The sequence below is a fragment of the Dama dama genome, chromosome 11 (assembly GCF_033118175.1).
Source record: "Dama dama isolate Ldn47 chromosome 11, ASM3311817v1, whole genome shotgun sequence".
NCBI lineage: Eukaryota > Metazoa > Chordata > Mammalia > Artiodactyla > Cervidae > Dama > Dama dama.
The window spans coordinates 8,379,925-8,392,790 of record NC_083691.1 but is presented as its reverse complement, the minus strand read 5'-3'; the positions used below and the strand labels follow the sequence as shown (position 1 = coordinate 8,392,790).

General features: G+C 53.8%; 2 protein-coding genes across 5 annotated transcripts in view; both read right to left on the bottom strand.

The window, feature by feature from the left end:
* Positions 1-6: 6 nt before the first annotated feature.
* Positions 7-3,930, bottom strand: TOR2A (torsin family 2 member A). Of its 2 annotated transcripts, XM_061156175.1 has the most exons (5): positions 3,709-3,926; positions 2,838-3,103; positions 1,732-1,907; positions 943-1,070; positions 7-623 (listed from the first exon to the last, which is right to left on the bottom strand). In XM_061156175.1, exons 1-5 carry the CDS (start codon positions 3,857-3,859, stop codon positions 379-381), a joined length of 966 nt encoding a protein of 321 aa, XP_061012158.1. In that variant the 5' UTR covers positions 3,860-3,926; the 3' UTR covers positions 7-378. The 2 variants fall into 2 exon arrangements, with proteins under 2 accessions (XP_061012158.1, XP_061012159.1); XM_061156176.1 differs by lacking the exon at positions 943-1,070 and having other exon boundaries at positions 488-623; positions 3,709-3,930.
* A 1,898-nt stretch (positions 3,931-5,828) lies between these two features.
* Positions 5,829-12,866, bottom strand: part of SH2D3C (SH2 domain containing 3C) — a 32,978-nt gene continuing 25,940 nt past the window's right edge. For all 3 annotated transcript variants that reach the window (XM_061154595.1, XM_061154596.1, XM_061154597.1), the window contains 6 exons: positions 11,879-12,414; positions 10,823-10,938; positions 9,678-9,849; positions 9,001-9,112; positions 8,423-8,629; positions 5,829-6,455 (listed from right to left, as the gene is read on the bottom strand). In XM_061154595.1, the coding sequence (XP_061010578.1) occupies positions 6,280-6,455; positions 8,423-8,629; positions 9,001-9,112; positions 9,678-9,849; positions 10,823-10,938; positions 11,879-12,414 (1,319 nt within the window). In that variant the 3' untranslated portion in view covers positions 5,829-6,279. The remainder of the gene's footprint in view (positions 6,456-8,422; positions 8,630-9,000; positions 9,113-9,677; positions 9,850-10,822; positions 10,939-11,878; positions 12,415-12,866) is intronic.

The window sequence follows — 12,866 nt, the reverse complement described above, 5'->3', positions numbered from 1 at the left end:
GGGGGGCGGGGGGGTGTGGTACGGTACTGGGGCAAGGGCCAGAGGAACAGAATGAAGGAGGGCACAGCCATGAGCCACTGTCCCTGAGTTACAATTCACATTTTAAGAAGGCTCAGGCTGCGGTCAAGTCTCCTTGAAATTCTGGGGTGACCAGTGATTTCCCTGAGGAAGGAGGCAAAGGCCAAGATGCCCTCAGACCAATGAAGAGCCAGGGCCTGCCCAGGCCTTCTGTCTCACGGCCCAGCCAACAGCCCTCCTCATCTTCACAGTATGCTCTGGGTCCCACTCTGCAGGACCAGGGACCCTCCGGCAGAGGGTCCAGGGCTTTCCTTCATGGCCTGGCCAGGTAGAGGAGGACAGGGATGCCAGCTGGGAGAGTCAGAGGAAGAAGGTGATTCGGGAAGCCACCGTCTTGCAGCCATTGGAGGAAAAGAGCTGCTCGTCCTCGGGGAAGAAGGTGGTGCTGTCCAGCACGGCCTGGACCACCTCATCCCTGGGCTCCAGGCCCAGCTGGGCCAGCTCGTTGAGCACACAGTGCCGCACGTGGTGCCGCTGGAGTGGCAGGAAGGGCACCAGGACGTCCAGGAGATGCTCTTCCATGATGCCCGAGCGCCAGAAGCCATCTGCAGGGCGGAGCCACGGGAAGAGGCTGTGCTTCACAGGGGTCAGCCAGGCCCCCGCCCACCCCCACAGGGAAGGAAGTGCAGGAAAGCTGCTGACCTGAATCCTCCCAGCCCCACATGGGTGCTGGGCTCGGGGGAGGCTATCCACCAACCCTGAGCGCCAAAGCCTGGGCTGGAAAGTACTGGGTCGGTGGGCAGAGCATCTAACCTGGGAGAGCCTGGCCCACCCCCAGGGAGTCCAGCCCAGCCCTGGGTGTGATCTGGGAGTGAGACCCCAGTCTGGAAGCCCCCCTGGCGTGGGGTCCTCAGCTGAACTCACGGTGCGGGTTGTCCAGCACAGCCTGGGAGATGACCGGTCCCAGCTCCTGCAGGCCGATCTCTTCGCGTTCCCGGCGGCTGCGCCATGCCTCCAGCACCACCTGATTGATCTGCTCACCGCCGGTGTTGCTAAAACCACGGGGGACGCAGACCGTGAGGGCAGGATGCAGCTCTGGCTTCCCACATGCCTCCTAACGGGACCCAGCTCAGTGCCAGCAGGAGCCAAACCCACTCAAAACGCCCCCAGGAACCGCTTCCCCTCTCCTGAGCCATCCATAACCGCGACCCTGGAAGTTTGCCTATCTGTGCCATGCACTTTACAGTTTATATTAATAGGACACTTTTAGGTCCCTTACCTACTTTCCCTCACTCAGCCTCGAGGAGGACAGTAGGGTATTAAGATTGGCCCTGCTCAGAAAAGGAGATGGGAGCTCAGAGAAGTGAAGTGATTTCCCCGAAGAAACACAGCTAGAATTCTCAGAGGTGGGACTGGTTCCTAGTCCTGTTTTTCCCAGGCTTGTGTCCTCTTGGTCACAAAAGAGGGAAAACTCTTAACCCAGCAGGAGTGCCGCAAAAAAATGAGGATTAAGAGACTGAACCCAGGCTTTGAGAATGTCAAAGGGGAGTCAAACACCTTGAATGATGGTGTCACCAGTGAGGTTATGGGGGACTTTTGGGGGGACCCAAATGGGCCCTGGGGGGAACAGTATTCTGCCATGGGACAAGGCTGGATAGCTGAGACCTCTGACAAGTGTTCCTGCACCAATGCCCGCTGCAAAGTTGGCCCCACCTGATGAAGATGAAGATGGCTTTGCGATAGTTGGTCCCATAGACAACCCAGGAGGAGCCCAGGAAAGGTCGTAGGACTTCTATCAGACCTGGGGCCAGCTTGTCCATCTCATCGAAGAGAAAGAGGGAGCGGCTGCAGGCAGTGAGGTTCCCCTGCACCCAGCTCTTAAGATCCTTCTGTGGGAGAGAGGCAAGAGTATGAGGGGGCCTGGAGCTGCTTTCCCAACCCCAGATTCCTTCCCAAAACAAGAATTAATGGGGCTTCCCTAGTGGTCCAGTGGCTAAGACTCAGCGCTCCCAATACAAGGGGCCAGGTTCAATCCCTGGTCAGGGAACTAGATCCCACACGCCACAACTAAAGATCCCACATGCTGCACCAAAGATCAAAGCTCATGCATGCTGCAGCTAGGACAGACGCAGCCAAATAAATATTAAAAAGAATTCATCTTCCCAGGAAGATATGGTCTCCCAAAGAGCACCAATCCCTTAATGAGGCTGATGGTGAAACTGTGGCCCAGAGAGGGGCAGAGAGTAGTCCAAGCTCACACAGCAAGTCAACAAGAGAACAGGGATGCAGACCCAGGCCTCACACCTGCCTTGTCAGGGGGCTCCTTCTCTGACACCTCTTGCTTTCTAGAAAAGGGGAGGGCACCTTCCTGCTCCCTGAACCTTCACAACAGAGTTGTGACAGCTGAAACAGATCAGCCTGGGAAGTACCTTGCAATCAACAACAATAGTCGAAAGAGCTAATATTTCCTGAGTGCTTACTCCGAGCCTCCTTACTCTAAGGGCTTTACAGAGAAGATAAGGCAGGTTGTCTGGCAAAGGTAAGTGCTCATAAATAACACCTGCGATTCTATAATCCCACATCCCTCACAACAACCCTGGCACACAGGTACCATTACTGGCCTCCAGGCATTAAATCAAGAACTCCCTGCCAGGTGATAGCACCCTAAGCTTTGTTTAGGATGGGTCCTGAGGGCTGAAGGCTGTAACTGGCTGTGTTGCCTGGAGCAAGGGATGCCCCTCTCTGGGCTCAGGACTCACTCCCACCCTAGTGGAGTCACCCTATGGTGCAGAGGGTGGGCCAGGACACTACCCGCCTACCTTGTAACGCTCCATGTGGCTGGGGTGGGGGAAGTGGATGACTGGGGAAAAGTGGTGCACGTGGGGGCTACGGAGGCCATCCCGGAAGAGGTAGTGTGCCAGCAGGGAGCTGACGTAGGACTTGCCAGTGCCAGTCCAGCCGTGCAGAGAGAGGACCAGCGGCTTGGCGGGGGCTGGATCCTGCAGGAACGCCTTCAGTGCCTTCACCACCAGTGACCTGGCCAAGTGCTGGCCCGCCAGGTGCTGGGCCAGGTCACACTCCAGACCTAGGGCCACAAGAACAGTGTCGGAGCTGAGGACGCACGTCTGCAGTGGAACAGGTTCAGGAGGCAAGTCATGTCTGGGAATCTGTATTCTGGGACGTTTTTTTACAAGCTGTCTGCAGAAAGGGAGTGAGACCCTTGGGGGGGTTGGGGTGGGGGGGGGGGTGGGGGGGGTCCTCTGCCTCTGGCTGACTCTGCTCTGCAGCCCCCCCACCAGGTGGCCCTCTGGATCGCAGCTCAGCCCTAAATGGTTGCCAGCTGTCAAAAGGGTCGACCCCAGACTCCTGCCCACCCTCAAGGCAGGCTTCTCCCCTGACCGGCCAGTCCAGTGCGGAGGTCTAAACTACCCACCCTCGACCACCACCGAGGGCTCTGCTGTCAAAGGCATCTCTCCTTCCTGACTTCCAAACAAGCATCCCTAAACCCTCGCCCCAAGTCATGTGCCCCAGGCTCTCAGGGTCCCTCAACGCCGGGCCCACTTCCAGCCCGGACCGTCTGGAAGTCTCGGGGGTCTGCCCTTGGGTCTACTCTCCACGTCTGGCCCCGGCACAACCCCGGGATCCAAGGTCTCCCCTAGTCCGCCCGGCTCTCCGGTCTGGGCTCCTTACCCTGCAAGTCGGGCCGGAAGTCACATTCGCAGAAGGAGCCGAAGTTGCAGCGCAGCGAATTCAGGTCCCAGGAGGCGGCCGCGGCCGAGACCAGCCAGATCAGCCCAACGAGAGAGCCCCAGGGCCGGCAGCTGCTCGTCGCAGCCGCCATCCGGGTGAGGCCGAAGCTGGGTCTGGGGCCGCCAACCGCCTCTGCCGAGAACTACGACTCCCGACGTGCATCGCTCCGCGGCGGCCACCTCCTGCGGCCTACAACTCCCAGCTCCCCTCGCTCCCGTCTCCAAAGCCCTCCCCGTGGTCCCCCGTAGGCTTGCAAGGCGGCCTCCAGGGGGAGCCCGCGAACCGTCCAATCCGGGACCGCGCACTGCGTTTCCATGGCCACGGTAACTGAGGGACCATCACAGGCCCGAAAGAATAATAAATGACGGATTATGACTATCAAGGGTGACGTAACAACTGTAGCAAAAATTTGTGCGGTACCTTGTAAAGCGCCTTTTCTGTGCTCTTCCCCCCTCCCCTTTTATATGGTAAAAGAGCACTAATAGCTTTTGGTGAGCACCTATTATGTGCCCTTAACAGACGATGCCTTGTACATCTTGGGCTTCCCAGGTGGCGCGAGTGGTAAAGAACCCACCTGCCAATGAAGGAAAGGTAAGAAAAGCGAGTTCGATCCCTGGGTTGGGAAGAACCCCTGGAGGAGGGCATGGCAACCCACTCCAGTATTCTTGCCTGGAGAATCCCATGGAAGGAGAAGCCTGGTGGGCTACAGTCCATGGGGTCGCAAAGAGTTGGACACGATTGAGAGACTTAGCACAAATGCATGCCCCTTGTATATCTTATGATAACAGTACCTCTCATCAGAGGCATGATGATATTTCCATGAAGTACAGGCACATGAAGTGTTTTGGCTCCCAAAGTAATCAATAAATGATTATTGAAAATCCATTATGGAACTTCCCTGGTTGCCCAGTGATTAAGACTCTGTGCTTCCACTGCAGTGGGCACAGGTTTGATCCCCAGTAGGGGAAATAGGATCTTGCATAACCCTGGGGCACGGCCAAAATATATATATATTTATCTATTACATACAAAACATGGTGGTCCCTCACCTAGCAGCTACTATGTGCTACGTGCTTTAACAGTAGCCCAAAGGGATCAGTTCTGTTATTGGGGCCCCATTTTATTGAAGAGGAAATCTGGGCCCAGGAGGTTAAGCCCCTTATTCAAGGCCAGTCAACTAGTGAACTGAACCCAAGTCTGGCTGCTGCCTAAGATCTAATGTTATCCAGCCTCTCTTGGTCAAAAGTTTCATGAAGCGAAGGGCCCCAGACGTTTCAAATTCAGTGACCAGGCTCCCCAGGCCTCCAGCCTAGTGTGGGTTGGTGATGCACACTGCCTTCCTCCTCTGCCCATGGAATCAAGACAACTGCCTTCAAGGCCCTCCTCAAAGATTCCTGCTCCACCCACCTCACACACACACACACACACACACAACTTTTGGGGCCACATTCCAAAACTTGAAAAGAAGTGAGTAGTTCCCACTGTTGAGAAAAGGCAAGAACTTCCAGTCAGGATACCCCAGTTCCAGCCTTCCTCATTCTGCTGCTGTGACTCAGGGAAAGTCCCTTCTCCCTCCAGTTCTGTTTTCCTGAGGGAAGCTGGAATCTTAGATTTCATAAAGCCCTTCCACCCCCAAACATCTGGGATACTGGACTGTACATTTGTGGGACACTTTGCTGCAGCTTCTGGAGGCAAAGAATGGGGAAGGAATGGGTGCAGGTCAGTATTTCTCCAACTGGTGGGAATTAGCTATTTATCACCCTTCTGGCCTGTGAGGAATTGTGATACTGCCATGAGGTATATGCACATGGAGGGTTTCGGCTCACAAAGTAATCAATCAGTGATCACTGAAAACCCATTATGGAACTTCCCTGGTGGTCCAAGTGGTTAAGACTCTAGGACAGGGATTGGATTTTAGTATTGGCTGTAACTCTGGCTCCTGGTACAATCTAGAAATGTTTCAAGTGCAAAATGAGTATTTGTTGAATGAATTGTTTCCACCTTTCACCTGAGAAAAGACACGTCCACCCCAAAGCCCCCTGAGAGACAGAAAAAAAAAAAAGAGTCATAAAAGTTTATTATATGAAAGAAAGAACATGGTTTCTATACATATATTTACAGAACAGACATATGTATTTACAGCCAGAGGGAGGCCTTGGTGTCAGGCTTGGATTGTGGGTGGGGGGGAAACAGATGCCCGGAGAAGAGTGAGGAGGTATAAGAAGCCTCCTGTGGCTCAAACCCAGGGCAACCTCAGCAGGAAGGGGAGAAGCAGAAACCAGAGGGAGAAACAAGGGTCCAGTTCTTCCTGAAGGGAAGCCTGGTGAGTGTGGAGCAGGTAGGACTGAGCCCAGCGTCTGCGTAGACCCTGGAGGTGCACAGGAGATCCTGGAATTGAACCCGGAATATTCTCAGGCTGATCACAGTGTCCCTGGGGTGCTCTGGGGCAAGGTCTGTGCCCTTCTGATCCCGTTGCTGCCCGCAGCTGCAGAGGGGAAGGGTCCGTGGGGGTCACAGCTCGCTGGAGCGGACAGCAGGCTCCAGTTTGTGGGAGAGGGCAGTGAGGACCTTGTCGAACTTCTCATAGCGGCGGGCCTGGCTGCTGCAGGCGCCCTGGCTGCCCCAGAGGAGACGCATCTGGAACTCAGTGCTAAACACCTCGAGGAGCTCCGGCCGGGCCTGGAAACCTGCAGGGTGGGGCACAGGGGTCAGGGGACCACCATCCAGCTAGGGAAGCTGGGGCTCCTACCAGAAGCCACCACATCCCACAGGGCCCCATTCCAAGGGACTTCCCCCCACGTCTGCCAGGGATCCCACAAGGTTTGTGGATGAACATAACCAAGCAGTTTAACACCTGGTCTTTGTCCTACTATTCCTTGATAGCTCAGTTGGTAAAGAATCCACCTGCAACACAGGAGACCCTGGTTGTATTCCTACATCGGGAAGATCCCCTGGAGAAGGGATAGGCTACCCACTCCAATATTCTTGGGCTTCCCTTGTGGCTCAGTTGGTAAAGAATCTGCCTGCAATGTGGGAGACCTGGGTTTGATCCCTGAATTGGGAAGATCCCCTGGAGAAGGGAAAGGCTACCCACTCCAGTATTCTGGCCTAGAGAATTCCAGGGACTATATAGTCCATGGGGTCGCAAAGAGTCAGATGCGACTGAGCGACTTTCACTTTTCACTTTCAATAATTAAAAAAAAAAAATTTCTTAGTTGCAGCATGCAGGATCTTTCATTGCAGCACACGGGGTCAGTAGTTGTGGTGTGTGGGTTTAGTTGCCCCAAGGGATGTGGGATTTTAGTTCTCCGACCAGGGATCAAACCTGTATCCCCTGTATTGGAAGGTGGTTCTTAACCACTGGACCACCAGGGAAGTCCCTGCAACATATAATTTTAAAATGACTAGAGGGACTTCCCTGGTGATCCAATGGCTAAGACTCCACACTCCTGATGCAGGGGGTCTGGGTTCCATCCTTGGTCAGGGAACTAGATCCCACATGGCACAACTAGAAGATTCCAAATGCTGCAACTAAACATCCCGCAACCTACAGTGCAGATGGAAGATGCTATGTGCCTCGACTAAGACCTGGTGGGACCAAATAAATAAATAAATATTAAAAAAACAATAAAATGACCAAAACATCAACTATCACTGCTAACTTGGGGGGAGATATTGGGTGATTCTTTTCTTTTTGTATTTTTCTATAAGTTTCAAAATTTGTCATAAGAAATATATATACATTTTGTAAGTATTTGTAAAAAAAATTTTGTTTTGTTCTTTCTGAAGAAAGATTGGAAAGACGTTTACCAGAATGCTCACAACATTTACCAATTACCAGGTAATTGTTGGTGATTTGTTTTATCTGGATTTTGTTCAGCTGTTTGTCTACAGTGAACTTTTGTGAGTTAAATATTGCCTAAAGAAGTAAAAGGTAACTTGTCTGAAGCCGTTATCCCTGCTTCTTCCATGAGAAGGGATTCTACTTTCTGATTGAACTGACAGCTCCTTGAAGACAGAGTTGAGTCTGCCTCAGACCCAGTGCCCCAGGCCAAGTGCTTTGTAAACAACCTTGTAAAATGGGCTTGTCAGGATGCCCACTTCACAGATGAGAAAGCTGAGGCTCAGAGAAGCTAAGATACACAGCTACTGTGCTCTTTGAATCATCCCCCAAGCTGACCTGGTGCCTGCCACTAACTTGTTAAACTGCTGAATGAGTGAACAAAAGGGGTGAGGAAAAAGAAGTCAGGGAGGGATGGGACGAATTGAGAATGTAGCGCTGATGCATATACATTATCATATGTAAAATAGATAGCTTGTGGGACGTTATTGTATAGCACAGGGAGCTCAACCCAGTGCTCTGTGACAACCTAGAGAGGTGGGATGGGAGGGGGAGGGAGGTTCAAGAGGGAAGAGACATATGTATACTTATGGCTGATTCATGCTGTTGTAAGGCAGAAACCAATACAGCATTATAAAGCAATTATCCTACAAATTAAAAAAAAAAGAAATAAGTCCAGGAGACGGGGCAGCAAAGAGGAATGGAGAAATCCGAAGGGATGTTTGGAGGAGAAGGGAGAGCAAGTTATGCGGAGGGAGGCCCAGGCTGCAGGACCAGCAGTGGCTTGCCCCCCAGATGCAGCCCGTGACTCACCCTGCAGCTTGACCTCGGCATTGGTGTGATACAGGCCGCCATGGTGTGCCACCGTGCGGGCGGCCTCCAGGTGGGCCAGCACCACCTCCACGCCATGCTCCGTGCTGCCCCAGGGCTCAGGGCCCTCAGCCGGGGCCGAGTCACATTCCAGCAGAGTGATGAGTGGCAGAATGTGAGGGAACGTGGTGTTGCTCAGCGGCGGGCCTTCTGCAGGGAGGGAGGCACGGTGTTTAGAGGTCTCAGAGGGGCCCACCGTCCACCAAGGTCCAGAAACTGAGGATATGTTAGGGGAAGGGCCCTGCCTGAGGTCCCAGCGAGAGCCCCCAGGATTCTGACTCATGAGACAAGCCCCTCCCTTTGGATTCCTCCAGCTGAACCCACTGCACCTTGGCCCAGCCCATGGGCTGAGGCTGGACCTGGACATGGCATACACGTTTGCCAGGTGCAGAAAGTGAGCGCAAGAACGGCCTGCACAGAGCTCAGTCAAGCCCTCATCATCCTCCCTACTGGGAGAGTCTGGGCCAGCCCAGAGAGGGCTGGAACCCGTCTGAGGTCAAACAGCAAGATGGGGGAGGTACCTTTGCCCTCATTGAGGCTCTTGAGGAATGGCTTGAGCGTCTTCTCATAGAGGATGGCACCCTCTGTGTGTCGCTGCCGCAGGGTCACCCATGTCTGTTCCAGCCGAGCAATCTAGGGAGATCAGACTATGAGCGACTAGCCAGCGAAGGGGCCTGCTGGGGCCACAGGCCAGTAGGCCGAGCCGACACCCAGATATGGGATAATAATTATTAGTACAGACACCATTCAGGTCTCAGGGACAGGGCTGACGGCTTTTCACAGGTCTCCCATGAAGTCCTCAAAACAACCCATTTTACAGATGAGGGAACTAAGGCTCAGAGAGAACAATAAAGGCACTCCCCTCATGAGATTGTTTTAAGGAATCAATGTTTCTAAGTACTCAATGTACCTTGCGCATAGTGCTTGCTAAATGCTAGCCACTTTATTCTTTCAACTCATATAATGCTCCTCAATCATTTTACAGGTGGACAAAGGGAGAGTGGGGAAAGGGAAAGACTTTGTCTGAAGCAGGTCGGCATCTAAAGGACTCAGTTCTCCCAGTTACTGTCACCAGTGCTGCCTAAAAGGTCCTCAGGTTCTTCCTGATTCAATAAACAGCCATCCCAAAGGGACACGTATCAGGACTCCTGGCAACAGAGACTAGCTTATGTCCAGTGCTACGTGGGCCCCTCAGTACCTGGGCCATATCCAGGGCACCCATAACCGCAGCGAAGCTGAACATGTTGCCCATGGTCCCTCGAAGCTCGGCTGCCAGCTGGATGGTCTTGTGCAGGAGCGCTGCCCGCTCCTCAGCGGAGCCGGTGCAGCCCAGGATGTCCACGGCCAGCATGATGGACATGGTGTGGAACCTGTCGGAGCGGCCGGGTCAGAGGGGCGGGGCCAGGATTCTAGGGTTGGGGTCCCTGTGGTTGGGCTCCGAGGGGCGGAGGACAGAGCCAAAAGTGAGAGGTTGTAAAGGGTCAATGAGATTAGGGGGCGCGGCCAGAGTGTGGGCGGGGATAAAGCAAAGTTAAGGGGTTCTGACTGGTCAGTATAAGTCAGGGGGCGGGGCCAGAGACCCTAGAGCGCCAGGCTGAGGAGCGTGTGACCGATCAGTGGAAATCATCGGAAATCATCTGACAGAGCTGTTCTAAGAAAAGAAAGAAGCCAGAACTGATGGGCGGGCCATGGCTCACAGATTGTGGTCGGTCTAGAGGATACAGAAAGTGAATTCGGAGATAAAGGACTTAGTCTTTGGGAAACCAGGGTTACTTGGAACTGGATAAAGAAAGCTGAGCTCCGAAGAATTGATGCTTTTGAACTGTGATGTTGGAGAAGACTCTTGAGAGTCCCTTGGACAGCAAGGAGATCCAACCAGTCCATCCTAAAGGACATCAGTCCTGAATTTTCATTGGAAGAACTGATGCTGAAGCTGAAACTCCAATACTTTGGCCACCTGATGCGAAGAACTGACTCATTTGAAAAGACCCTGATGCTGGGAAAGATTGAAGGCGGGAGGAGAAGGGGACGACAGAGGATGAGACGGTTGGATGGAATCACCGACTCAATGGGCATGAGTTTGAGTAAACTGCAGGAGTTGGTGATGGACAGGGAGGCCTGGCGTGCTGCAGTCCATGGGGTTGCAAAGAGTCGGATACGACTGAGCGACTGAACTGGCTGAATGAACTGGATATCAGGAACAATTGGTCAATGGGATAGGGGGCGTGGCTAGGATCTGGAGCCCGGGTGAGAGACTGTAATTGGCCAACCGACCACAGTAAAGAGGAGCGAGGTAGTCCATGGGGTTGGTTGCCGGTGAGTTCCCCTGTGCGCGCGCCTTACCTTTCCAGCAGGTCTAGTCGTAGCTGCCGGCCATGGGGGAGAGTGAGCAGCTCCATGCCCCAGCGGACTCCCATTAGGGTCTGCATCTCCTTGGTAACTCCCAGTATCCTAGCAACCTACAAGGACGCCCAGAGGGCTGATTAATTTCCTGTCAGGGCTAGCCCCAGCCATCTGGAAGTCAGAGAGCTTTATCTAGCGGGGCAGCCTGGCTGGGAAGCCGGCTCTGAATTCCAGGTTTATGACTAACCCTCTGACATGGAGCAAATGAGTTTCACTCTCCCCATCTATAAAACGCAGGATAAATGGGAAAATGCCCAATGGGGTCTGACATGTGCTGGAGATGCCCGGGGCACCCTTATTCCAGAAGAAATAAGGTCCAGGGAGGGAAAGGGCTTGTCCTAGGTCACACACTGGACCTAGAACCCAGGGCTTCTTCCTTCACGCCTAGCACACTTCACAGCGCTGCATCTCAGCACTGTTTCTTTTCTTTCTTCTTGAGCTCAGAGACAAGTGTGACCAAACAATCAGTGTTCCCCTCCCCAACACACACACACACCAAACTTCAGAGGGAGAAACTGAGGCGTAGATCAAGTTAGGGTCCTTAGATGGGCAGGATTCATTCAAAGCAAAGGCCCAGGCATTAACAATTTATGGACCTAGACAATGAGTTTTGTCCACTAGGGGGGGTGGGGGTGGGGAGTCCGGCCTTTTACAGTCCCTGGACCAGCCAGACCAACTCTCACCGGGCTCAAAAAGTGTCCCAGGGAGCCAGATACCACTAGTTTTCAGGACTCCTCGTTCCAGTGCCAAACTGACATCTGGAGGAAGCAAGAGTATCTCAGCTTTTGCTTTTCTTTTTTTCAAGGAGAAAATGGGAGCCCAGAGAGGTAAAGTGATTAGCCAGTCACACAGCAAGTAAAGGGCAGCCATGAAGTCAGAATCCAGGATCACTGCTCTACTTGGGGATGTGGGGGCCAGTTCCTCACCACCCTGACCCCTGTCCCAAAGCCAGAGGATAGAGGTTAACCCCTGCCCCAGTGTGCACCCAGCACCTACCAGGCAGTCAACCTTGGTGACGTGCCGGGCCAGTGTCCGGGCATCGACCTCTGCCAGCAGCTCCTTGACCTTACGCAGGAGGCCCACCTCCAGTGGCCGGTTATCTTTGGGGATCAGCAGTGACCGGAAAGTAGCCGGGTTGAAGGAAGAGGTGGCTTCCACGACAGGGACTGTGAAGGTCCTGCCCCAGTCCCCTTCGGGGGCCCCGTTTTCTGACAGTTCTTTAAGCTTCTCCCCATAGCTCCTGGCCTGGCGGCTGGAGGCTTCAGCTGCTGCCCACTCTCGGCTGCCACGGGCTGGAGGCTGGAGCTGGCAGTAATGGCCAGAGTCCGGGTCACTGTAGCTGCTGAGCGATGGTGATGGGGAGGCCTTGCAGAGGGTGTGGGAGGGGCTGGAGTAAGGGCCCTTGTCCGACTCCCCGTGGGGCTTTGGGGCACTTCCGGGACACAGCTGGGGTTCGCTGGAGCGGCGGGTGACAGGGGAGGCGGGCAGTGCTGTGGCTGAGGGGGCGGCAGGGGCGGCATGGACACGGGTCACTGCAGGGAAATAAAGAGAGACAACTAGTTACCATGACTCCCTAGCCAGTGAGGTTCCCCCACCGCTTTCCCAGAGGACAGGCTCCACCTACCCCCTACAGGGGTGATATCCCGACTCCCTGTACCCAGGCCAGGCCCAGCCGACACTGGCACATTGACCAGCCCTCAGTGATACTCTCAAATTCCGTGGACCCCAGGGGTCAGACTTTCTTACCTTAAGGCTGCTGCAGCCTTGGGGAATCACTGAGCTACTTGAAGGAGCTTTCTGTGATTCAGAGAAGCTAGGCAATTGCTGGAGTTCACTGTGTGGAATCATTTCTCAATGAATTAATAATAAGGATTTATTGAGGACATGTGTTCTGGGAGCTGGTGACATGCTGGAGCTGTACCAGTCAAAACAGTAAAACCATCATCCAAAATTAGAGGTGATGTTTATTGAGTTCTAACTGCCT

What these genes read in the sequence shown, in the direction of transcription:
- TOR2A (XM_061156175.1), bottom strand. Translation starts at nt 3,859, where the DNA reads ATGGCGGCTGCGACGAGCAGCTGCCGGCCCTGGGGCTCTCTCGTTGGG. An exon ending in GCCACATGGAGCGTTACAAG is followed by an intron (nt 1,908 to 2,837) that starts GTAGGCGGGTAG and finishes TCTCTCCCACAG; the next exon opens with AAGGATCTTAAGAGCTGGGT. An exon ending in GCCATCTTCATCTTCATCAG is followed by an intron (nt 1,071 to 1,731) that starts GTGGGGCCAACT and finishes CCGTGGTTTTAG; the next exon opens with CAACACCGGCGGTGAGCAGA.